This window comes from Amblyraja radiata, chromosome 11, assembly GCF_010909765.2.
Source record: "Amblyraja radiata isolate CabotCenter1 chromosome 11, sAmbRad1.1.pri, whole genome shotgun sequence".
NCBI classification, from domain to species: domain Eukaryota; kingdom Metazoa; phylum Chordata; class Chondrichthyes; order Rajiformes; family Rajidae; genus Amblyraja; species Amblyraja radiata.
Genome location: NC_045966.1, coordinates 61,491,066 through 61,516,569, shown reverse-complemented (window position 1 = coordinate 61,516,569; position 25,504 = coordinate 61,491,066). Strand labels below are relative to the sequence as shown.

The window sequence follows — 25,504 nt, the reverse complement described above, 5'->3', positions numbered from 1 at the left end:
GTTTCGTTTACAGTTTATTCGCCCAGCATCGAAATACCGATGATTTTTTTAGCAGCCGCTTCTTAAATCTAAAGTCAATAGATTGGTGATGTGGTAAACGGAACGGTTTAAGCGAAGCTCTAAAGCTAAACACGGTAGATGCGGAACCCGAACCATGATCAGAGAGTGTTGGAAACATCGGGCAGCATATGTGGGGAGAGAAACAGGCTCAAAGCTTCAGATCGACGACTTGATTCAGACGTGGGAACAATCATCGCCTGTGTGGGAAGGAACTGCAGATGCTGGTTTCAACCGAAGGTAGACACAAAAAGCTGGAGTAACTCAGCGGGTCAGGCGACATCTCTGGAGAGAAGGAATGGGTGATGTCTGAAGAAGGGTCTCGACCCGAAACGTCATCTATTCCTTTTCTCCGGAGATGCTGCCTGACCCGCAGTGTTTCCCTCCCCCTGGACGCTGCCGGGCCTGTTGAACTCGCCAGCATTCGCTGTTTCATGCCAGACTGTCCCGAGCACAGAACAACTCCTTGTTTTCGTGTCATTTACCATCCGTTCTCGGCTCTTTAATACCGGAGCACATTACACACATGCGCTGGGATGAGAGGGCCCACATTACAACCCAGTTACTCACCCTTCCACCTGCAAACACCCACACTCATACACACACACACTCCAAGGGCACTGAGCTCCCACCTCTTTACTGACTCACTATTCTCCCCACAAATAATGCTGGCCCACTATTGCCCACACGCCTACATTGTTGATTAAATACCCCTGTCCACAGCCCAGTCCAATGACTGGCCTTGCATATGTTCCCAACACATTCATGCCAAATACTGACTCTTCAGTTGTTTTCCTCACTCCACTTAATTCTGGAATTCTTTGCCACAGAAGGCTGTGGAGGCCAAGTCAATGGATATTTTTAAGGCAGAGATAGATAGATTCTTGATTAGTAAGGATGTCGGGGGTTATGGGGAGAAGGCAGGTCAATGGGATTATGAGGGAGAGATAGATCAGCCATGATTGGATGGCGGAGTAGACTTGATGGGCTGAATGGCCTGATTCTGCTCCTGTCACATATGACCATATGATTAGCAACCCTTTATTCTCAGTCCCAAATTATTGATCACCCTCTTCCCCACCCTGAGTACTTATCTTGTCCCACATCTGAACCATATTACCAATGAATTCAACACCCTATCTAGCCCCACCATACAATAATGGTAAGGTAGGCCCTCCACAAAGGGTGGGTGAGGTTACTCACCCATTCTCACTATTAACCCTGCATGTCTCCCCCCCCCCCCCCCCCCCCCCCCACCACCTTCCCCACATGATCCTAAACAGTCCTTTCTTCCCACGTACACTCCAACCACTGACCTTGATTTCCCCATGTCCACTCCTTCACCAAAGAACCCCCACCAAACTACACTTGTTCCACTCGACCGCAAACACTGACAACCACTAGAATGCCAGTTATATCACCATAGGGAAGGCATTGTAGAGAATATCCCCGCCGACATCAGCCAAATGAGTCCATGGTAAATTCCATAGTCAATTCAGAAAAGTGAAGACTTGCAGAGGCCAGTGGAGATCAGATAGGTTGGGGTTTAGATGTGCAATATTTTCACCAGTGACATGGAGTGTCCCTTTTCTGCTGCCTGGATAGAGTGGATGTGGAGAGGATGTTTCCACTGATAGGAGAGTCTAGGACCACAGGTCATAGCCTCAGAATTAAAGGACATTCCTTTAGGAAGGAGATGAGGAGGAATTTATTTAGTCAGAGGGTAGTAAATTAATGGAATTCAATGCCACAAAAGGCTGTGGAGGCCAAGTCAATGGATATTTTTGAAGCAGAGATAGATAGATTCTTGATTAGTATGGGTCAGGGGTTATGAGGAGAAGGCAGGAGAATGGGGTTAGGAGAGAGAGAGAGAGATAGATCAGCCATGATTGAATGGCGGAGTAGACTTGATGGGCTGAATTGCCTAATTCTGCTCCTTGAACTTATGAACTCATGAATTTATGCTCCATGGGAAATTACATCACCGGAATGGGTTGAGTTTCTGCAGTCAGAGAGTTTTCAGTTTTAAGTTGGACCTCAGTTGCAGAAATTTCTGAATTAATTTCAGTGGCTAATGAGTAAAGGAATGGTTGGATGGAGCGAATTCTTGTTTAGCTGGAGAAATCATTAGAGAAGTGAGGGAATTCAGATTTCCATCACCTCTTCTGATCCTGCAAAACCCTCTGGCATTTGACCCTGAGAAATTTATTTGCTAAAACCTCACGATCCATCACTTCAGGGGAAAGGAGACCCACTCGACATGGGTGGGTCCACTTCAGCGGAACAGAGGCTAATGTATTCCTGGAAAGATGATACATGCTCTAAGAGAGGGGTTACCATCATATGCCAAGGGGATGAGTAGTGGAGAGAAGGAACAAGGCTCCAAGTTGACAGGAAAAGGCAAATAGCAAATGGTGATCATTTGACGGCACTGGGCCTGTACTCACTGCAGTTTAGAAGAATGAGGGGGGGGGGGGACCTCATTGAAATGTACAGAATAGTGAAAGGTTTGGATTGACTTGATGTGGAGAGGATGTTTCCACTAGTGGGAGAGTCTAGGACTAGAGGTCATAGCCCCAGAATTAAAGGACGTTCTTTTAGGTAGGGGATGAGGAATTTCTTTAATCAGAGGTGGTGGATCTGTGGAATCCTTTTTCAAAGCAGGCTATGGAGGCCAAGTCAAGAGATCTTTCTAAGGCAGAGATAGATAGATTTTTGATTAGTACAGGTGTCAGAAGTTATGGGGAGAAGGCAGGAGAATGGGATTAGGAGTGAGAGATAGATCAGCCAAGATTAAATTGGCAGAGTAGACTTGATGGGCCGAATGGTCTAAATCTGCTCCTATCATTTATGATCTTATGATATGAGCAGTGATTAGTTCAGAAATAACAGCGATCAATTGGAGAAATGGAATGCTGTCTAAGATGGGATTGGCGCTCATGCAATAGGCACTCATGAGAAGAATAGATCGGGTAGCTGCACAGAGTCTCAAGCCCAGAGTGGGTGAACCGAGGACCAGAAGACATAGGTATAACGTGAAGGGGAAAAGATTTAATAAGAATCTGATGGGTAACTTTTTCATACAACGGGTATGGATCGAGCTGCCAGAGGAGGTGTGAAATATAAAGTTGGAGGTAGGGATGTGGGTGGAAAAGAATGGGGGTTGGGGGGGCAGATAAATGGGAAATGTGGGATTCGGGCATGGGAGAGAAGAGGAAAGATGCAGAGTGAATGGGGTGATGGGAGATGGTGGGAGAAACGTGTGGCACTTAAGTGGGTGGGTGGGGGAGGGGGGGGGAGGGAGGTGGGATATAAGGGGTATTACTTGAAATTGGAGTATTCAATGTTCATAACCAAATGAAATATGCATCCCAGTTTGTGTGTGCCCTCACTTTGGCAATGAACAGAAAGGTCAATGGGAAGGGAAGCTAAAATGGTTAGCAAATGAAGCCTTGGCAAACAGTGCAAGTGTTCAGCGAAATGGTTGCTTAAGGGCCTGTCCCACTTACGTGACCTTTACAGGTGACTGCTGGCAACCGTGATAGGTCACCGAAATTTTCAACATGTTAAAAATTCAGCGGCGACCAGAAAGACGCTACGATTCTTTGGAGACCTCTCACGACCATAGGAGACCTCTCACGACCATACAGGCGACCCCTGGCGACATGTCGTGGGTGACCTCTCACGACCATAGGAGACCTCTCACGACCATACAGCCTGTACGGGCGTGAGAGGTCTCCTATGGTCATGAGAGGTCTCCAAAGGGTCGTATTGTCTTTCTGGTCGCCGCTGAATTTGCAACATGTTGAAAACTTCGGCGATCTATCATGGGTGCTGGTAGTCGCCTGTAAAGGTCGCGTAAGTGGGACAGGCCTAGGCTACACTTGGGCTTGGCTATGTAAAGGAGGCCACATCGGGAGTGCCGGATACAATAGACCAGGTAGGAAGATGTGCGTGTGAACCTTTTTCACACCTGTAGGGCTGCTGGGGCCCATGGATGGAAATGGATGTGCAGGGACATGTGTTACATCTCATGCGGGGGAAGTGACTGGGGAATGGGCGGGTTGGTGGGAAGGGATGAGTGAACCAAGGAGTCGCGTAGAGAGTGTTCTCGATGAAAAATGGAAAAGGGTCAGAATGGAATGACGTGACAGGTGGTGGGATCATGTTGACTTAGTAAACTATAGGTTGGATGCAAAGGCTGGTCAGGTGAAAGGTGAGGACTAGGGGAACTCTATATTTGTTCTGCCTGGGGAAGGAGGAGCAAGAGTGGAACTGCAGAACACAGAAGAGACACGTGCTCCATCTAGAATAACAAAGAGAAAATCTTGCTACAGAAGAAAGAGGACATCTCAGATGTCCTGGGGTGGAAAGCCACATTTTAGGAGCAGATGCGGCAGAGACCGAAAAATTGTAAACAAGGAATGGCGTCGTTGCAAGAGGTAGGGTTCCTGAGCGGTCACGGTGGCGCAGTGGTAGAGTTTCTGCCTTACAGCGAAAGCAGCGCCGGAGACCCGGGTTTGATCCCGACTACTGGTGCCATCTGCACGGAGTTTGTACATTCTCCCCATGACAGCATGGGTTTTCTCCGATATCCTCCCACACTCCAAATACGTACAGGTCTGTAGGTTAATTGGCTTGGTATAAGTGTAAATGATCCCTAGTGTGGTGTAGGATAGTGTTAATGTGCGGGGATCACTGGTTGACACGGACCTGGTGGGCCGAAGGGCCTGTTTCAACGTTGCATCTCTAAACTAAACTGCACTGCAACGGTGGCTCTCCATTCCTTCCACAGATGCTGCCAAACACTTTGAGTTCCACTAGCATTTCGTTTTTTGCTCAAGATTCCAGCATCTGCAGTCTCTTGTGTCTCCTTTTTGACGAATGTGTTTCCAGTACGGTCATGGAGGAATAAGCTGAATCTGGTTCTGGAGAATGAAGAGGGGGAATTGGAAAGAAGTTTGCGTTGGAGAGCATTTGATGAACAATGACCCTCATACCATAAGGTTTAGAATAGCGGTGGGAACAGAGGTATAATCAACATTTAACTAGAGGCCAGATAAATTATTCTGTGGATCTGGGTTAAACATTTGTTGGAAATTTCAAACCATGAAATAGCACAACTTAGAGTGGAACAATGGCCTTTAAAGAGGGACTGCATTGACAACCATGTGCCATAGAAAACCGAGTTAGAATAAATGGGTCCTTTTCAGACTGGAAGAAAAAATTTGGGAATAGTAATCATAACTTCAGTTTTAAGATTGTATTGAATAGGAACAGGTCTGGATGTTGGGGGTAGGCAGATTACAATGTCATTAGGCAGGAGCTAAGGAGAGTAAATTAGGATCAGTTGCTATTGAGTAAATCAACAGAGGACATGTGGGAGTCATTTAAAGGCCAGGTGATGAAAGAGCAATGTCAATGTGTTCCAGTAAGAAGGAGGGATAAGAACGGCTTGCCCCCCCCCCCCCCCTCTTCTGTCAGTTGCTCTGTCCTATTTCCTAAGAATAGATATAGCTTTGCCCTTCCCCTCTCGATCCCTCTACATATTGCCTGAAGAAAGTTTCCTGAATACATTTGACAAATTTCACCCCACCTCTGCCCTTGACTCTATGGCAGTCCCAATCTATATATGACATATAACACGGGAACAAAATTAGACCATTCGGCCCATCAAGTCTGCTCTGGAAAACTTAAAATCTCCTATTATGACAACCCTATTCATTTTACATCTGCTTGTAATCTCCTGTCTTATTTCCCTTTCCCATTAACTATTTGGAGATCTATAGAACAATCCCATCGAGGTAATCATTCATTTTTTATTCCTCAGCTACACCCATATAGTGTAAATTGCTCATTCCTAAGCTTCCCCCCAGTCTAGTTTCAGTAAAAACCCTGAATCAAGCACTTGAAACAACTAAATGTTATTTTAACAAAAGCGCATTACAGTTCAACTACTGTACCTATCCCACCGCGGGTTCGATCCTCGTATCTGCCTGATCAAGCCCTCTAGGCCTCGCTCAGACAGAGACACTCCAGAAGTTCACGCAGTCCCAAGCGCTCTCCCAGAAGATCGATGCTGAACTTCGTGGTAGCGGACTTTTATATGTCCCGGGACCTCGAGGGGCCGAACCACATGGGGGTGGTCTCTTAATAACACAATTACAGATATCGATTAACTCCATACATAACAGACATTTCCCTAACCCAATAATACAACAGCTCAATACATTGTATTCAAAACGGACTTCGTAAGGAAGCCAACTTAGAAATTGATCTACAGGATACCCAGACAAGGTTCAATACCTCACCCAATCAACACTTGGCAAAGTCAAACTCTGCAACATTATTTACAATGATTTACAAGGTGTATGTCTGGTTTGCAGTCATCCAATCCATTCTATGCATTTTGCACCTAATTGACAGGGCTTGCAGATGTTCTCATTCTTTGCTTGCAAATTGTATCTAAGCTCTAGACACAGTGGCATCTCTTCGCAGCTTGTCCCAGCTCTGCAGAGAGCTACTCCAAACTGACCAAATCTCCCAGCAGTCCTAGCCTCTCCGATTTAGCCAGGATTAACATTCCTTCCTTTTTATCATAATGATAACCCATCATTTATGATAACCAAAATGGCTCAATAATCAGCCAACCAGATATACATAAGTGTTCTTTATATTTTCCATCTATCAGCAACACAAGATGATGATGTTTCTTCCCAGAATCTTGCCAAGCGTCCCGAGTTTTCATGGGCATAACTTCACAAGTTCTGTCTGAGGTGTCCTCACCTCCCGGGTTTTTGTGGGTGCGAATTCCCTCCATCTGTGTTGCTGCCCATTCTTCCATCACTTTCCACAGTCAAACCTAAAATCGAGAAATTAAACTTGGGACAAAGCAAGTTACCATCATGCACTCATTCTTTCCCACAGATTAACAATACTATCCCTATTCGACCCTATTATATTCCCTATTCCTATTCTGTTCACTAATATGCTCTTTATTATTCTGTGATTGAAACTAATTAGCCATCTTCATACTCACACGATGATTATAATATGTATATCTGATGATGGGTAATAATATAAATTTCAGCTGGGTTCAGTCCAGATTTCCCTACAGGCGGGACTCTAATTTAAAGCAAACCATGATAAATGTTCCAATTTAACCAAATTCAGTCTCAGCCTTCAATTTACTATTTCAAATGTCAATGCCCATCTCATCCTTCTCTTTCCACAGCATTGAAGCTGATAATACAATTCCATTCCAATTCCTGTGGAATTCCCAACTGTTCAAATTTAAACAATCAATTTCCTTTGCTATTAATTTTATCCTAAATCCAATCAAGAATGCCAAATCCAAGGACAATTTCTTTCCACCTTGATAATAGAAGCCGCTTTACCATCAAGGGTTAAACAATTCAAATGCATCGGCTCTGCTATTCTCAATACAATTCAAGTTTCTCCCTGCAGTTTACCAAGTCTTTCCTCCAGTACCTCTTCCTATTTATGTATGCACTCCTCACTATAGTAACTCGTTACAATGTTAATTCTCTACTATGTTGGCTTCGTTCTTTGTCTATGGGTTCTCACTGGTACTAGTTCTTAACTACTGAATAATTCCTTAGTCGGGTCTCTTAAAGGGAAGTCCTGCTGCTCACAGTTCCTGTTTTGACCATTTCCAATTCCACTACAATTTCAATTTCAATTCCAATTTTAATTTTCAATTTTAATTCCAGTTTTAATCCCAATTCTAATTCCAACTCATATTCCTTAAATAATTCCATGTTACCAGATCTTCCCAAGTTCCATCCTTCTTGATGCCCTTTGAACAATCTTTGTCTGCCTTTCTAAGGATGAGATAAAACAATGTCAGTTAATAATCAAACTCCAATTGTTCCTAAACCAGATTCCACAAGTCTATTTCAAATCTCAAATTTTTTTAAAGTCCCTCCAATTCATCATCGTACAATTTCAAGACCGAATTCAAAATTTATAAAATTACTAGACTATGTGGGACCCGTTGGGTCCCATGTTCACACGGGAGGGCTGGTTCCCCAATGCTACATTCCACCTTCCACCAATTCCAATATTGGTGGCCAGTGGGGGGGGGGGGGGGGGGGGGGGCTTTCTGGAGTGCTGGTATGGGTGTTGTTGGCTGCAGTTACTACTGGTCTCCAGAGGGCTAGTATGGACATTGTGGGCCAAATGGATTCTTGGGGTGGCAGCTCAGTCCCTCAAGCTTGATGTGCTGGCAGCTCACTCACGGCTGGTGGGCTGGCAGTTGACTCACGGCTATTCCTTGAAATTCCATTTCAAGCAGAGTGCAAGGCCACCAAATTCAAATCCATTTTCCTACCATTTCAAGCAGGGTGCAAGGCCACCAAATTCAAGTGCAGTTTCTTACCTCTTCGAGCAGGGTGCAAGGCCACAAAATTCAAGTGCTGTTTCATACCATTTCAAGGATGGTGCAAGGCCACCAAATTCAAATGCAGTTTCATACCATTTCATGCAGGGTGCAACAACACCACATTCAAATGCAGTTTCATACCATTTTGTGCAAGGCCACCACATTCAAATGCAGTTTCATACTATTTCAAGCAGGGTGAAACCACCATAAAAACCACCATAAAACCACACAGTAGACATTCAGTGTGTTCAGTTGATTCACAGCTCAGACAGAGTCGTGACCTCTCCCTCCCCCATCATGCAGCGACTGAGCCACACCCACACTTCCGGTTTTATAATCCCTCCCCCTCCCACCAGAAAAGGTGTGGCCTTCATGGTGTGATTGACAGGAGAGAGATTATCAACATTTTTTAAACACTAATAACACTTTTGTTTTTCATTGATGGGAAGAATCCTCTGCACCTGATGAGAGGAGGGGAACTGAGTAAGATGGCCAAAAATCACAGCCGTAAGTGGTAGCGTTTTATCTAAAATCAATATAGTGCAAACAGGAAGTTGTCCAGTTTAGACAAACACCCATTTGCAGGCAGTGCCTTTTCACTTCAACCCAACCCCTCCAAACAACCATTTGCAGGCAGTGCCTTTTCACTTCAACCCAAACCCCCCAAACAAACATTTGCAGGCAGTGCCTTTTTACTTCAAACCAACCATATTTTCATTTTCAAACCACATTAAGGGCTCTCACAGTTGAGTAGACATGTGTTCAGTGTTATTCAGAACTCAGAGAGATGGCTTCCTCCATCTTGCAGAGACTGAGGCACAGCACTTCCTGGTTTTATAGTCCCTCCCCCTCCCTCCAGCAGGGGCAGCAGAGAGAATGGCAACTTTTTAAAAAACATTAATATCTCTCTGATTTTTCATTGATGGGAAAAATCCTCTGGTCCCGGAAGGCGGAGGGGGGCTCTGAGCGAGGTGGCCAGAAATGACGGTCGTAGGTGGTGGCGTTCCCTTGGAAATCGCAGCACAGTGGGCCAAAAGCGGTCAAGATCAGACTTTTAGTAATATAGATTTCTAATACCCATAATTTAGACGCAATTCAGGTATTTTACTCCAAACCACAGAGGAATGGTTTTTTATTTGAAGTCAGTCCATTAAAGTGAGGCTTGTCCCAGAAGTCGTTATAGGTTGTCGGTGTTGTTTCTTTCAAAGATGATTAAAGTGTCCTTTATTCTCCTATAGCTAGGTGATATTAAAGTTGGGCACTAGGGTAGGTCCTTTTCTTCTTCCTTTCTGATTGTGGTTTCAGTTACTAGGGAGTAGGGATACTGAGGAGCATATTGCTCTGCCTGCTGGCACTCCCAAATATCTTAAAGGGGCAGGACAGTATCAGTTCCTCCTGCTGGTCACCTGTTTCTGGAGTGCTGCATTACCTTTTGCTGTCTTCTTCCCGTTATGGTGCATTCTTTTACCTCACTCCCCAGATACTCTCTCGTCGATATACTGTCCTGCAGGCACAAACTCAGTAACACATTAATTCAATATCTTCTTTCCCCTGCACGGTAAGTTTGTTTCTTTTCTCCCTAGTGCCATTTCCATTCCTTAGTTGCCATCCCTTCTCATGCTAGCTACTATGTTTCAGCGAGGGTTTCTTTAGAATAGGATTTTATGTATCGCCTCCTACTTGGAAGGGGTGGTGTTCTTTTTAATGTATAGTGCTGTTTCTCAGGCCATGTGAGGATGCCTTTAATTTTAATAGATGGTATTGCTGTTAACTGGCAGGTCAGGGTTACCAAAATGGGTTGGATTGCTGAAATGTCCCTTCCCCCTGATCCCCCTGCCAGTGGCCTCGTCCTCTACCTTCAGGGTCCCAAGAGTCTCGGTCCCCTCTTGGAATCCATCGGTTTCTGTAACCCCATGGCCTCCTTCTCTGCCCCCTTCCTTCCTGATAATATTCTCTCATGGGACACGACCGACTCCAGTGTCCCAATCCCCCACAACTGTAACACTGATCGGGCCAGATCGCTCTATAACCTCGCCAGCCAAACCGAGGAAAGGTCAGTTCTTTGAATGGGTGGTCTATCCAGGCCTTGAGGTCTTCTTCCTTCTTATCCTCGTCTGTTCTTATTTCTTTTATTCGAACCTCTAATCTCCGGGCTGCAGTTGAACCAGGCTGCCCTGATATCTGACTGTCTGTGGTCTGGGGAACATTTATACCTGATGCGGGCATCTCCCTACAAACACATTGTCTACGGGGAGTCCTTACTAAATCCCCTTCCGTGGTGAATTGTTCTGACATAATAATATTATCCATGTCCGGATCAATCCATCCATATTCTCCCCCATTCTCACCCCCTAAAAGGCTATTTGTTTTATCCTGGTACTTCAATAAGGATTCTTTCATCCTCTCGCTACTGGAATCCCTAATTAATTTCAGCACCCATGTCGATGGAGTCTTCTTTCTAGCTCCTTGATTTCCCCTACTGTCCTCCACCTGTGGGGCAAGCATAGGAGATAGAAGATCTCTCCCCGATGCCTCTATTTCAGATTTAAATTTAGGGGGAGGAGCCGAAGATAATGCTGACTCCTCCCGTGTGCCTCCCTCCTGCTCCTGCACCTGCACTTGCACCTGCTCCTGCTGTTGGCTTACTAATTCTCCCTGTCCCCGCTCTGAAGTGTTCTGAGAAGGATCAGTTCTATCGTTTTCTCCTCTTCCCAATTTACAAGCCGCCATTCTTAGGGTGGATAGCAAAACAAGTTCTTTATTTGTTTTTCTTTTAGTGAAGAATATCCTCCACATCCCAATTAACTTGTTTCCTTCCTCACTATTTCCATATTTTTTAACGATTGTTAAAAATATAGTTTATCTATATAGTTAATCTATATAGTTTATCCCTATTAATCTATATAGTTTATCCCTATTAAAGACTTTAGTCCCCCCAACGGCCAAAGTTTGTCTTGCAAAATTGCATTTAATTTCCCCGATAATCCTCTCAGTCAATCCGCTTCATTTGGAAGCTCCCCGCAAATTATCCTTATTGGGCTTTCTAATGTGTTTGATCGATCCTTCTCAGAGACATTCCCCATTCTTGGAACAATGGTCGAAACATAAATTACAAAATAAAGGTTCCAGACACTAACACCTCTTTCAATCACTCCTCCTCTCAGACTCCAAGGTCAATGGAATCTCTCCCACACAATGGTCAATGGTCCTTCCGATTCACACTTACTTTTGCTTCCTTTTGACTGTCTCCCAGTCACCCCTATTCAATCACTCCTATTCAATTATTCAAACCACTCGCTCGTATTCAGTCTCTCCCCCAACTCTCTTATCGGTTAAATCACAATCATTCCATTCAATTCGAGCTCCCCAAATGACTGAAGAAATAGAAGTCCAAATTAGACAAAAATATCTCATCGTAATTAAAGTTTATCTACACAGGAAGGAAATAAGCTGAATATGGAAAGTGGAAAGGAGCTATAAAATTTGGAAAGGTGTGAGGTGGGTTGGGGAGGAGGGCCTATCAAAATAGATTTGCGGCCAGTGTACATTCAGTGTAATCAGCTTTCCCCTGACTCTCAGTCTGAAGAACGGTCTCAACCCGAAACGTCGCCTATTCCTTTTCTCCAGAGATGCTGTCTGACCCGCTGAGTTACTCCAGCTTTTTGTGCCTATCTTCAGTGTAAATGTCTAGTTGGAGCAAGGCTTGGGCCAAAGGTCATCCGAAGGAATGTCCTTAGAGAGGCAGGAAGCATGGTCCAGGTACCTTTAGAATATGTTTAAGAAGGAACTGCAGATGCTGGAAAATCGAAGGTACACAAAAATGCTGGAGAAACTCAGCGGGTGCAGCAGCATCTATGGAGCGAAGGAAATAGGCAACGTTTCGGCCCGAAACGTTGCCTATTTCCTTCGCTCCATAGATGCTGCTGCACCCGCTGAGTTTCTCCAGCATTTTTGTGTACCTTACCTTTAGAATATGCTTCCTGCTTTCACTAGATTGGAGAGAATGCAAAGGCAGAGGTATAATTATTGAGGGTAAAATAAAGAAATACCCGTTCTCCAAGATGATGAGTGAGTGAACTAAGAGTGGGTATTGAGGAGGCTCATGTTTCAATCTTGCAATCCTCTTTTGATATGGGAACAGTGTCAGGCTACAGGATGGTGGGCATGGTGTATGCTAAATTAAAAATGAGAGGAATAAATGGAGCAACTGCCATCCAATTATCTGTGATGTGGAGAATGGAAGAGACAATAGTTCAGGAAAAGTTTGGGCTAATAAAGGAAGTCTACATAAATTTGGTAGCAATATTTGTATACCCTGTAGATCTTTATTTTTGTGCACATCCTTCAATTTAATATCATTCAGATTTTGATGGCATATTGGGTGGGGTTGATGGGAAAGCAGTGAATGATATGAATATGGGTTCAAAATCAAATGTGGTGAAGCAGCACATGACAAGCTTATTTGCAAAATTAACAGTCATGGGATCAAAGGTACAGTGGGAATATTCATAAAATATGGCCAAGGGGAATAACAGAGATTACTTTTGATCAGATGTTTTGAACTAAAGTAAATAATGCCATTCTGGGGAGTTGTTATTGGGACATTTACTATTCCTGATACATATTTATGTGTGATGCAAACATGTTTGAGTATACAGCGCATACTTACAGCATTTGCAGACTGTATGAAAGAAATGTGCCAAATAATGGGGATGATGGAAAGAGTCGAGTCTAGCTGGTGAAATGGGCAATAAACATGAATGCAGGAAAATGGGAAGCAATATATTTAAGCATGAAAATAAGGAGAAGCAATATAAACTAGATGGCACGATTTTATAAGGTATGCAGGAAAAGAGACATATGGGTGTGTATATATTACATTTCCAGAAATGGAAGGATTTTGAAAATCTTGGTTTAAATTATTGAGGATGTTTGACTTTAGTGAGAGTCACAGAATGTGAAAACAAGGTGTCTGCTGGTTTAGTTTAGTTTAGTTTAATTTAGTTTAGAGATACAGCGCGGAAACTGGCCCTTCTGCCCATCGAGTCCACACCGACCAGTGATCCCCGCACATTAACACTACCCTACACACACAAGCTACAATTTACACTTATACTAAGCCAATTAACCTACAAACTTGTACGTCTTTGGAGTGAGGGAGGAAAGCAAAGATCTCAAAGAAAACCCACGCAGTCAAGGGGAGAACGTACAAGCTCCATACAGACAGCACCCATAGTCAGGATCGAACCCGGGTCTCTGTCGCTGCAAGCGCTGTAAGGCAGCAAATCTACCGCTGTGCCACTGTGCCGCCCATGAGTTCTGAATCTTGATAAAATGGTATTGGTTATTGGTTTATTAGGGTCACATGGACCAATGTACAATGAAAAGCTTTTGTTAGCAAGCTATCTAATTCAATTAGATAATGCTATGCATAAACACAATCAAACCATCCAGAAATACAACAGGTAGAGCAAAGAGAAAGATACCAGAGTGCAGATGATAATGTCCAGCAGTGGATTGGTATAGTCCAAGAGAATGCATCCAAAATCCACAATGATGTAGATTGGAAGATTGAGACTACACCCTAGCTTATGGCAGGCTTATTCACAAGGCTGATAACAGAGGGGAAGAAACTCTTCCTGGGTCTGGTATTACATGCTGTCCATCCTTGGTGCCTTCTACCTGATGGGAGTGGGGAGAAGAGGATATGTAGGCTGCATTCCAGAAGAGGCATGTTGATGGAGTCAATGGTGGGGAGTTTGGTTTGAGTGTTGGACTGGACTGCATTCACAATTTCTTGCAGTCTTGGACAGAGCTGTTCCCAAACCAAACTGATGTATTCCCACATAACACTTCTATAATGCATCTCTAGAGGTTGGTAATACTGGTTGATGATACACCGAAATTCCTTAGTCCTTTCCTTAGGAGGAAATACAGGTATTGCTGTGCTTTTTTTGCCCTTCAGTATGGCTGGACCAGGACAGAGTGTTGGTCATATTTACCCTAAGAACCTGAAGCTCTCAACCATTCCCACTTCGGTATACTACGTTCAGTTACTACGTTCAGTTCCTGGGGTACACTGACTCCAGCAAGCCTACAGTGGTCTCGGGACGAGAAAAATGAATCATGGTGCCGGTTTGAAAGCCCTCGGTTATCCAGAGAGATTGGTTTCCTTACAACAGAGAGGATCGAGATGAGGTTTCTTTAAAGGTGTTCATAATATTGTATGGTTTTAATAGAGTGAAGGAAACCCGTACTCGGTAACAGAACAACGCCGATTTAAGACGACGGTGACAGAAGCCGAGGCGATACACGGAGGTTTTGCTCAACGGTCCTTGTGATCCCCAATGCACTGTCCAGAAAAGCAGATTCACGGGTAGCATTTCAACATGGATTGGCGAAATGTCGAGGAAGAGTTGAGCGGGGGGGGGGGGGGGGTCCAACTGAATCAGTTGAAGAGCTTCTTCACTCTTTCAATACGCACTCCAACTCCACCCCTGCCTCCTCTATCTTTTGTCCCACTTACATATCCTTGGCACGCAAATTACGTGACCTCGTGGTCGCGTTGAGCCGTGACGGTCCCGCGAAGGTCGCGTACGATTCCATGCGACCCATCGCATGGACACAAAATGCTGGAGTAACTCAGCAGGACCGGCAGCATCTCTGGAGAGAAGGAATGGATGATGTTTCGGGTCGAGACTTCTTCAGTCTGAAAAGAAGGGTCTTGACCCGAAACGTCACCTAATGCTTCTCTCCAGAGATGCTGCCGGTCCCGCTGAGTTACTCCAGCATTTTGTGTCTATCTTCAATCATCTTGGCCCCGCTCTGGGAGTAGAAGTGGGGGCGGATCCGGACCGCAACGGCCGTGAGCCCCAGGCCGAGCTCGGCGATCGTTTGCCTGCTTCTGCTGCTGTTGGAGGTGAGACGTTGCGTCGCGCCAGGGTCTTGGGCCTGTCCCACTTTGGCTCTCAGTTCCGCGACAAGCCGTTGGCGTGCGAAGATTTTGTTCGCTACAAACATTTTGGAACCCCGCGCGATGTCACGCACAACTACACACCCTTCCGCGCTTCACAGTGGGACCGGCTCCGCGCGGACATACGATGCCCGTACGCCTCAACGCGACCACGGGATCGCGTAATTTGCGTGGCAAGGACACGTAAGTGGGACAGGCCCTTAAGAAGAATACAGAACCCATCGCCTTATAACGTCCTGACGATGACCTGCTCTATATTGAATGGATTTGTTTTTGAAGTAAGTCTGCCGCGGCTTTGTTTCCTGTAGGGGAAACGGGCCCTTCGGCCACCGAGTCTGCGCCGACCAGCGATGCCCGCACATTAACACCATCCTACACACACTAGGGACAATTTACAATGATATCTTTGGAGTGTGGGAGGAAACCCTCGCGGACACGGGGAGAACGTACAAACCCTGTCACGATGGAACCCGTGTTTCTGGCGCTGCAAGGCAGTAACTCTACCACCAGCAATGTTCTCCAGATGTTCCAAAGCTACCTTGGCTGCCATTTCTGTTTCTATATCCACAGACACCATGCTTTAATATTGCTTTGATATTGGGCATGTTTTCTCTCAAAATCAAAGTTCTCCCTTCTTAGGGACTTTATGGTCGTTTGCTATATTTTTTAAAAACTGTCATAGGCACAAAGTGCTGGAGTAACTCAGCGGGAACGCGCTGGAGAGAAGGAATGGGTGACGTTTTGGGTCGAGACTCTTCTTCAGACTACAATGTCTTCCTACAAAATTAACCAGTCTCCTGGTCTACCATCAGTTCTTGTTAATTTGTATGCCCTAATATTATATGTAATATTTTCCTTGACCTCCTTTGTAATGCTCCGTTTGTGCCTCTTCCTCGCGGAATCCTACTATCTAAGTGCTGTTTGAATGTGTGCGACTTGTATCTACTGAGCTGTCTCTTAGCTTATTTCCCTAGTGCATCTTAGATAACTCCACCTTCACGCTGTTATAATTGTCCTTATTTAGTTTCAGTTTGGTTTATTTTCACGTGGACCGAGCTACAGTGAAAAGCTTTTGTTGCGTGCTTTCCAGTCAGCGGAAAGACAATACGTGATTACAATTGAGACATTTACAGTGTATAGATACAAGATAAGGGAATAACGTTTAATGCAAAGTAAAGTCAGTAAAGTCCGGTCAAAATGTGTAGGAAAGAACTGCAGATGCTGGTTTAAAATCGACGGTAGACACAAAATGTTGGTGTAACTCAGCGGGTGAGGAGCATCTCTGGAGAGGAATGAATGACGTTGCGGGTCGAGACCCCTCTTCAGACTGATGTCAGGGGAGTGGGTGGGACATAGATAGAATGTAGTCGGAGACAGTAAGACTGGTGGGAGAGCGGGGATGGGGAGGGGATGGAGAGAGAAAGCAAGGGCTATCTAAAGTTAGAGAAGTCAATGTTCATACCGCTGGGGTGTAAACTACCCAAGCAAAATATGAGGTGCTGTTCCTCCAGTTTGCGCTGGGCCTCACTCTGCCAACGGAGGAGGCCCAGGACAGAAAATCAGATTAGGAATGGGATGGGGAGTTGAAGTGCTGAGCCACCGGGAGATCCGCCACGCCACCGTGATTGTTAACCCATTCACCGCTTGTCTGGCGATGGGTCTCGACTCGCCACCTATTCATTTGCTCCAGAGATGCTGTCTGTCCCGCTTAGTTACTCCAGTATTTTGTGCCTACCGCCGCTTTATCAGACGCAGACTCCACGCAGTGTGCCTGTCACGTTGCAAGCCTGGGCTGGACTTGGACGGTAGCTTCATTTTACAGGTGCCCGCCCCCCCCCCCCCCCCCCCTCATGATTTGGCTAATCTGCTTCAGTCGCTATTGTTGGCCAATAAACGTGACATTTCTGGCAATTTCCTGCTTTCGAGATTTGTGGCTTGTGTTTTGGGAAGCGGGTCATTGACGCTTGTTTCCTGAATGTGAATCAGTCGAAGAAGTTGTGAATATTTTACACCACGAGTGTTGTTTTTACTGTTTGGGAAGACGCGGGTATGAATTGAACGGGAGATTTTCTCCCTTTAGGAATTCAATTAAATTATACTCCCGAGAAGTTGCTGAGAGAGTGCCGGCCGAGCTGGCCAGTCGTTGTGTTAAATGGAGACACAAGGAACTGCTGGAAGAACTCAGCGGGTCAGACAGCATCTTTGTTTTTAGAGATACAGTGCAGAAACAGGCCCTCTGGCCCACCAAGTCCGCGCCGACCCCGTACAGTAACACCATCCTACACACACTAGGGACGATTTACAATTTTGCCAACCCAATTGACCTACAGACCTGCACGTCCGCGGAGCGTGGGAGGAAACCGGAGCACCCGGAGAAACCCCACACTGGAGGACATGGATGGACCCTCCGTCAGACAGCGTGATAAATGTTCAATGCGAGGACGAGGGAAGAGTTTAAGTTGTACAATGAACGCCAGTAGCCAAGGATTGATCTTCCTGACTGTATGGTTGGGTCGAGGTCAGGACAAACTATTTTTGTTTCGGGAAAGCGGAACAAATATTTGAATCCGGGGAAATTAAATGAGATAGTAGGGAGACAGCGGACACTGATGGTTACTGCAACAAAAAGTGTATCGGGAGTATTGATGATAATTAAATAAAGGTGCTCGCGGCGTGGCTAAACTCGGAATTATTAGAAGGATCTTCGGTTTCCTCCCACACTCCAAAGACGGGCATGTTTGTATGTTAATTGGCAAGGTATAAGTGTAAATTGTTCCGAGTGTGCGCTGTGGGAGGATCGCTGGTCGGTGCTGACTGAGTGGGCCGAAGGGCCTGTACCTTTAGCGCTGTATCTCTAAACTAAACTAAACTCAAATATCTGTTGCGTGGCGCTAATAAGCGGATGTAACGGGATTGTAGATTGAGCGGGCGGCAACAAGGATCAAGATGATGATCTCTGGGCGGCAGTGGGTGGAAGGACAGACGATGCCATGAGTTGGTCTCGGAGCGAGATGGGGGTGAGTGCGGTAGATTCACTTAGATCAGAATCCCCCACCCCGCACAGTTACACAAACAATTCCGTTTATCAGAATTCATTTATTATTTCTGAGATATCTTGGACAACCGTTTGCTGGAGGCTTGGCATTACATTGGGGCTATTAATAACGTGGACTATTGTGGAGAAACGCAGCTACTTGGTACAAAGCGGCAAGGAGAGATAGTCAGCAACTGAATGTACAGGTCCCAATCCTTCACCCTCTGACTGGGATCCACCCTTATCCTACCAGTTTCAGTCGTCACGTTGAGTCTGGTTTTCACCTCGCACACAGCTAACATTGGCCTGGTTCCTCGATCATCGTTACTTTGTTGCATATCTTTAATTCATTTGTTCTATCTATCTCTACATCACCGTCTATATCACTCGTCTCCCTTTCCCCTGACTCTCAGTCTGAAGAAGGGTCTCGACCCGAAACATCACCTATTCCTTTTCTCCAGAGATGCTGCCTGACTCTCGCTGACTCGAGCAGCTTTTTGTGTCTATCTTCAGGGCTGGCCTCTGATCTAACGGCGCTGTTGTGTCTTTTTCTCACGCAGGCGGCAGACAGCGGAAGAGAGAGAAGCCGAGAGGCAGCAAGCCAACAGACTGATGTTACAGCTTCAACACGACGCCTTCCAGAAGTCCCTCAACGACTCCATTCAGCCCGACCCACTTTGCCTCCACAACTCGTCGCTGTACGCGCTGCAGAACCTGCAGCCTTGGGTCGACGAGAACAGCAAGATCCCAATTGTCACGTCTTTGGTGTGAGACTGGAGAGAGGGCTCCACACACAAGACGATTCTCCAGGGCGCTTATTTGTGTTATTTCTTTAAATGATGAGTTGGAGAGAGAGAGAGTGTGTAACGGATGGGGGTCGAGGGCTCGGCAGTTTGAACCAGCGGGTAATATCCCAGAGACATTAAAAGCCCAGCACTCCTTCAAGCTAACCCGGACACAGCGAGTCGCAGTGACCCCCTCTGTACATTAAGAAACTCGCTCCAAACTCGGCACAATTGCCAACTACCGCGAAACCGTCGGGTAATCTTAATTCGCTTGTTTCGTGAATACTTATATTTAAAATAACCCATCAACAATAGAAAAAGCAAAAGTTGTTAACTTTGGCAATGGTAATGTGTCCTCTGCGCCTGGGTTTCGGTCCAAGCTGGCGCGATGGGTGTGAGCATGTGCTGATATCGACCCTGGTCCAATGCCTTACCTGTGCCCCTTCAAGCATTGAACGCTCTCCGCGCTTTTCCTTCTGGTTACTGGTAGTTCTCTGAGTTCTCTGACACCCTGAAGCAAGTCCCGGACCAGATGCCGCTGGATATTGGCAATTCAATGGACTTCACTAAAATACTTTAACCCGCGAGCAAAACCAGAGCCGTCCTCCAGTTTAGTTAATGACTGAAATGGTCGCTTTTATTTGGACGCCCTCTGTTACCCATCTTAAACCTCATCAGCAGCAAGGGGTCCGTTATCTCCTCGCCTTTGTGTCATGAAGCATGCGCCGAGCATTTTTTTAATGTATGGGTTCATATAACGCCATCGACTATAGTTTTACGTGACGGTAATATAATGTATATAACAAGTATTGTACACTATTACTTTGTACTTACGGAATATGTAAATAAAAGTCAGTTTTCATTAAAAAAAACACAATCTCCGTCGTTGTGTGGCACACTTTACACAAACCTGCCCAAACCAAGGGCAAAACCCTGCCCAAATAACTTGGAATTGAGATATAAGAAAGCGGCAGAAGTAAATGATGCACGGTATTTCGCTTGGGCAGCTTACAACCTGTGTATTGGGTTCTCCTCAAGTAACCCCTGCATTCCCTCTCTCTCCGTCCCTTTCCCACACACGACGTACCAGCTTCAAAGTCGTCTTGTTGAGTCTGATAGTCTGCAACTCGTTCTCACCTATCCTACAGCTAACAATGGTACACAAAAATGCTGGAGAAACTCAGCGGGTGCATCAGCATCTATGGAGCGAAGGAAATAGGTGACGTTTCGGGCCGAAACCCTTCTTCAGACTGATAGGGGGTGGGGGGGGGGGGGGGGGGGGGGGGGGGGGGGGGAGAAGGAAGGAAAAAGGGAGGAGGAGGAGCCCGAGGGCGGGGGGATGAGAGGAGACAGCTCGAGGATTAAGGAAGGGGAGGAGACAGCAAGGGCTAGCAAAATTGGGAGAATTCAATGTTCATGCCCGCCGGACGCAGGCTACCCAGGCGGAATATGAGGTGTTGTTCCTCCAATTTCCGGTGTTGCTCACTCTGGCAATGGAGGAGACCCAGGACAGAGAGGTCGGATTGGGAATGGGAGGGGGAGTTGAAGTGCTGAGCCACCGGGAGTTCAGGTAGGTTCTTGCGGACTGAGCGGAGGTGTTCGGCCAAACGATCGCCCAACCTCCGCTTAGTCTCACCGATGTAAATCAGCTGGCATCTAGAGCAGCGGATGCAGTAGATGAGGTTGGAGGAGATACAGGTGAACCTTTGTCGCACCTGGAACGACTGCTTGGGTCCTTGAATGGAGTCGAGGGGGGAGGTAACGGGACAGGTGTTGCATTTCTTGCGGTTGCAACGGAAAGTGCCCGGGGAGGGAGTGGTACGGGAGGGAAGGGAAGAATTGACAAGGGAGTTGCGGAGGGAGCTAACAATGTCCTGTTTGCTTTATCATCGTTACTTTTTTGCATATCTTTCTCTATCTCTCTATATCACCGTCTATATCTCTGCGTCTCCCTCTCCCCTGACTCTCATTCTGAAGAAGGCTCTCGACCCGAAACGTCACCAATTCCTCCAGAGATGCTGTCTGACCCGGAGAGTTACTCCAGCTTTCTGTGTCTATCTTTGAAGGACAATAAATGAATATCCAAACTATAGATGTGCAGGAGGAAACTGCAGATGCTGGTTTATACCGAAGATACACAAAATGCAGGCAGGTTTGCTAGCACTGCACGGGTGGGTTTAAACTAAACAGCGGGGGAGAGAGGTTGACAAATTTGGAGGAAGGATGGAGTTAAAGAGGAAGAGAGTACAGGAAAAGTTTCGAAAGATACCCGAATTAATGGGATGGAAAGTTCAAGAAGGGGTAGGAGAGTAAGGTCAGGTGAAATAGGAACCGTGTGAGAGGGGAGGTGAATACCGAATTAAAAGTGTTATATATGAATGCAAAGTTTAAGAAATAAAGTGGATGAGCTTGAGGCTCAGTTAGAAATTAGTAAGTATGATGTTGTGGGAATTACAGAGACATGGTTGCAAGAGGGCCAGAGCTGGGAACTGAATATTCAAGGGTATACGTCCTATCCAAAAGACAGACAGGTGGGCAGAGGGGGTGGGGTAGCTCTGTTGATGAGGAATGAAATTCAGTCCCTTGCGAGGGGTAACATAGAGTAAGGAGATGTAGAGTCAGTATGGATAGAACTGAGAAATTGTAAGGGTAAAAATATTCTAATGGGAGTTATCTATAAGCCCCAAAACAATAGCCTGGAGATAGGGTGCAAGTTGTATCAGGAGTTAAAATTAGCACGTAACAAAGGTAATGCTACGGTGGTTATGGGAGATGTCAACATGCAGGTATCCTGGGAAAATCAGGTTGGTACTGGACCCCAAAAAAGCGAGTTTCTAGAGTATGAATTCTTAGAGCACCTTGTACTGGAGCCTACCAGGGAGAAGGCAATTCTGGATTTATTGTAGTATAATGAACCGGATTTGATAGGGGAACTCAAAGTAAAGGAACCATTAGGAGGTAAGTTTTAATCTGCAATTTGAGAGGGAGAAGGTAATATCGGAAGTGTCAGTATTGCAGTTGCACAAAGGGGACTATGGTGGCATGAGGGAGTTGCTGGCCAAAGTTGACTGGAAAGGGACCCTAGCAGGGATGATGGTGGAACAGCAATGGCTGGTATTTCTGGGAATAATCCAGAAGATGCAGAATTATTTAATTCCAAAGAGGAAGAATGATTTTAAGGGGAGTAAGAAGTGACCGTGGCTGACAAGGGAAGTCAAGGACAGTATAAAAATAAAAGAGAAGACAGACGTATTAACATAGTAAAGATGAGCGGGAAGCCAGAAGATTGGGAAACTTTTAAAGATCAACAGAAGATAACTTAAAAGGCAATACCAGGAGAAAAGAAGGTAAGCTAGCCAAGAATATAAAGGAGGATAGTAAAAGCTTCTTTAGGTATGTGAAGAAGAAAAAAAATAGTTAAGACACATGTGGGTCCCTTGAAGACAGAAAAGGGAGGATTTATTATGGGGAACAAGGAAATGAGTTGAACAGGTACTTTAGTTCTGTCTTCACTAAGGAAGACATATACAATCTCCCAGATGTACTAGGGGACAGAGGGGATCTTATAGAAACATATACAATTATTAAGGAATTGGCCCACAGTTTTAGAATAAGGGGTAGGCCATTTAGAACTGAGACAAGGAAAAAAATTCACACAGAGAGTTGTGAATTTGTGGAATTCTCTGCCTCAGAAGGCAGTGGAGGTCGATTCACTGGATACATTTTTAGCGGAATCAAGTGATATGGGGAGAGGGCAGGAACGTGGTACTGATTGTGGATGATCAGCCATGATCACAGTAAATGGCGGTGCTGGCTCGAAGGGCCGAATGGCCTGCTCCTGCACATATTGCCGATGTATCTAGGTATCTATGTAACTCAGCGGGACAGGCAGCATTTGTTCCATTTGATCTTATTTGATTGCATTGCATTGGTCGAAACAGGGGGGTGGGAGATTGCAACCTTCACGTGGTCCACCCTGTTTCGCCGAATGCAATCAACTTGGCGTGCACAAACAGAAGATCAAACAGAACACGTTGTCTTACAACTTTGGGTTCTGCACGCCATACGCAAGAAGAAGCGGCCCACGTGAAGGTTGCAATCTTCCACCCAAAAGGTATGGGTGACGTTTCGAATCGAGACCCTTCTTCAGGCTGAGAGTCAGAGGAAAGGGAGACTAGAGATATGGAAGGGAAAGGTGTGTAATTGACAGTGCAAAGTAGAAGGAAATGGTTCATTGTTAGCTGAGGGGAAGGTGACAAGGAGACGTACAATCAGTACAATTTAATCAGGAGGACAGTGAAACTAGTCGGAGAACGAAGGGGGGGGGGAGAGGGACCGAGAAGCTATGTGGGTATCAAAAGACCCCACATTCAGATCATTTGCTTTGGATGGAAGGACCGCTCGCCCGCCCAATGCGGCGCTTGTTCAAAGCTGCGTGCACCTGATGTCCCGATCTCCAGGCGAGGAGACTGCCGCCCAGCTCACGGCCCTTGTAGACAACATAGAAACATCTCTCAAAAACACGGAACGTTGTTGCTTATTATGGTTGTTACATAATATTCTGTATATGTGCTGCTGCTGCTGCTGCTGCTGCTGCTGCTGCTGCTGCTGCTGCTACAAGGAAGCATTTCATTGTTCCAATTCGGGACTTTACGATAATAAAACACTCTTGAACCTTAATTCACGAATATTTTCACTAAAACATTCCTGGCCAAAACTAATCCGAATGTGTGTGTACCCCGCGGGTGCACTGTGGTACTGTGGCGCCTTCCCGAGTAACAGTCAACAAATTCAGGTGCTCAATGATGAGTTTAATGCTTTTGGTTCAATTGAACAGATACAGCTGGGAAACAGGCCCTTCGGCCCACCGAGTCTACGCCGATCACACTAGTTTTATGTTATCCCACTTTCACACCCACCCGCTACAATTTTAAATTCCAGGGCAAACTCTCACCCCTCCCTACTCTGACCCCCCTCCCCTTACTCTCTTCCCCAATCCTTCTCTACTCCCGACCGTTCCCTCCGGCTTTACATTCCATTCTTCCTCTGACTTCTTATCTATCACTCTTCTGTATCCATTTCATTGTTATCCCTTGTCACCATCTGCCAAACATCCCCTCCTCACCTGTGTTCACCTACCACTTGCCAGTTTTTTCCCCACTACTTTCCTCCACATTTGCAATCTGATCCACTGAGTCTCTCCGTGAATGTGTGGCACAAGCTTGATACCTGCAGTGTGGGTTGAAATTCCTTTTTATAAAAGCATAGATTCATCCACATATAATATATTTACAACATTCAAATTTTAATTAATACATGGCCATCTCAGCCCTGGATCCACTCCAGCTCCTGCAGCGTCCACCCGTGCCAGGGGTCGCAAGAGACCAGTGGGCACCACGCTCTCGCTCTCCAGGGGACAGCTATGTATGTAGTATACATACGGCACGGATGTATACTTGAGAGATCGGCAGTAGTTGGCGCGGGATAAACCGCTAGCAACCCATTGTTTGGACCTGTAAATGGACTGGCTCAGGAGCAGATCAATGATGAGGATTTCATCCTGGGACGTGACCTATTCCTTTTCTCCAGAGATGCTGCCTGTCCCGCTGAGTTACTCCAGCATTTTGTGTCTACCCCAGATCAGCATGGCTCCATCATCAACCTCCCAGCTCTGGCGTCCAGCAACCCCACCTCAGTTGCAATGAGTTCGGATCTGAACTTTTTCATTTGCTTTGGGAAATTATCCTCAATTGCAATGATAAAAAGGAACTAACATTTGCAGTTATAGCCCAACCCTTTCGGACACTGGTGGCCCCAGTACTCGACAGTCAGTCAATAAAGTAATTTTGAAGTGTATTTGTTGTAATAACCACGAAAACCAAGCTCCCAAAACAGCAATGGGATAATGCCCAGATTAACAAGCTTTTAATGCTGTTCAGACAATGTTTTAGTTATGGCCGTTTTCATAATAGGGCTGCAATTTTGATTGCCATAAATGTTACATAAATATTGATGCTATTATAATTATTGCTATTATTAATCACAAGACAAGCTGGTTGGGGGAGAGGTGGAATGATTAAATCCTCAAATCGATGGTTTACAACCTGGGCCAGAGGTAAGGAAACTTGATGGAGTAATTATTCTCTGGTGCAACATGGAGAATATGCAAACAAGAGCATCATGTCAATAGTCAAGAGTATTTTATTGTCAGATGAACAATTAAATTATTATTATTTGCAGCAGCACAACAG

General features: G+C 45.6%; 1 protein-coding gene across 1 annotated transcript in view; it reads left to right on the top strand.

The window, feature by feature from the left end:
* tlx3 (T cell leukemia homeobox 3) overlaps positions 1–20,125 on the top strand; it is a 29,689-nt gene extending 9,564 nt beyond the window's left edge. The window contains exon 3 of the mRNA XM_033030009.1: positions 19,029–20,125. Coding sequence (XP_032885900.1) covers positions 19,029–19,239 — 211 coding nt within the window. The 3' untranslated portion in view covers positions 19,240–20,125. The remainder of the gene's footprint in view (positions 1–19,028) is intronic.
* The last annotated feature ends 5,379 nt before the right edge of the window (positions 20,126–25,504 follow it).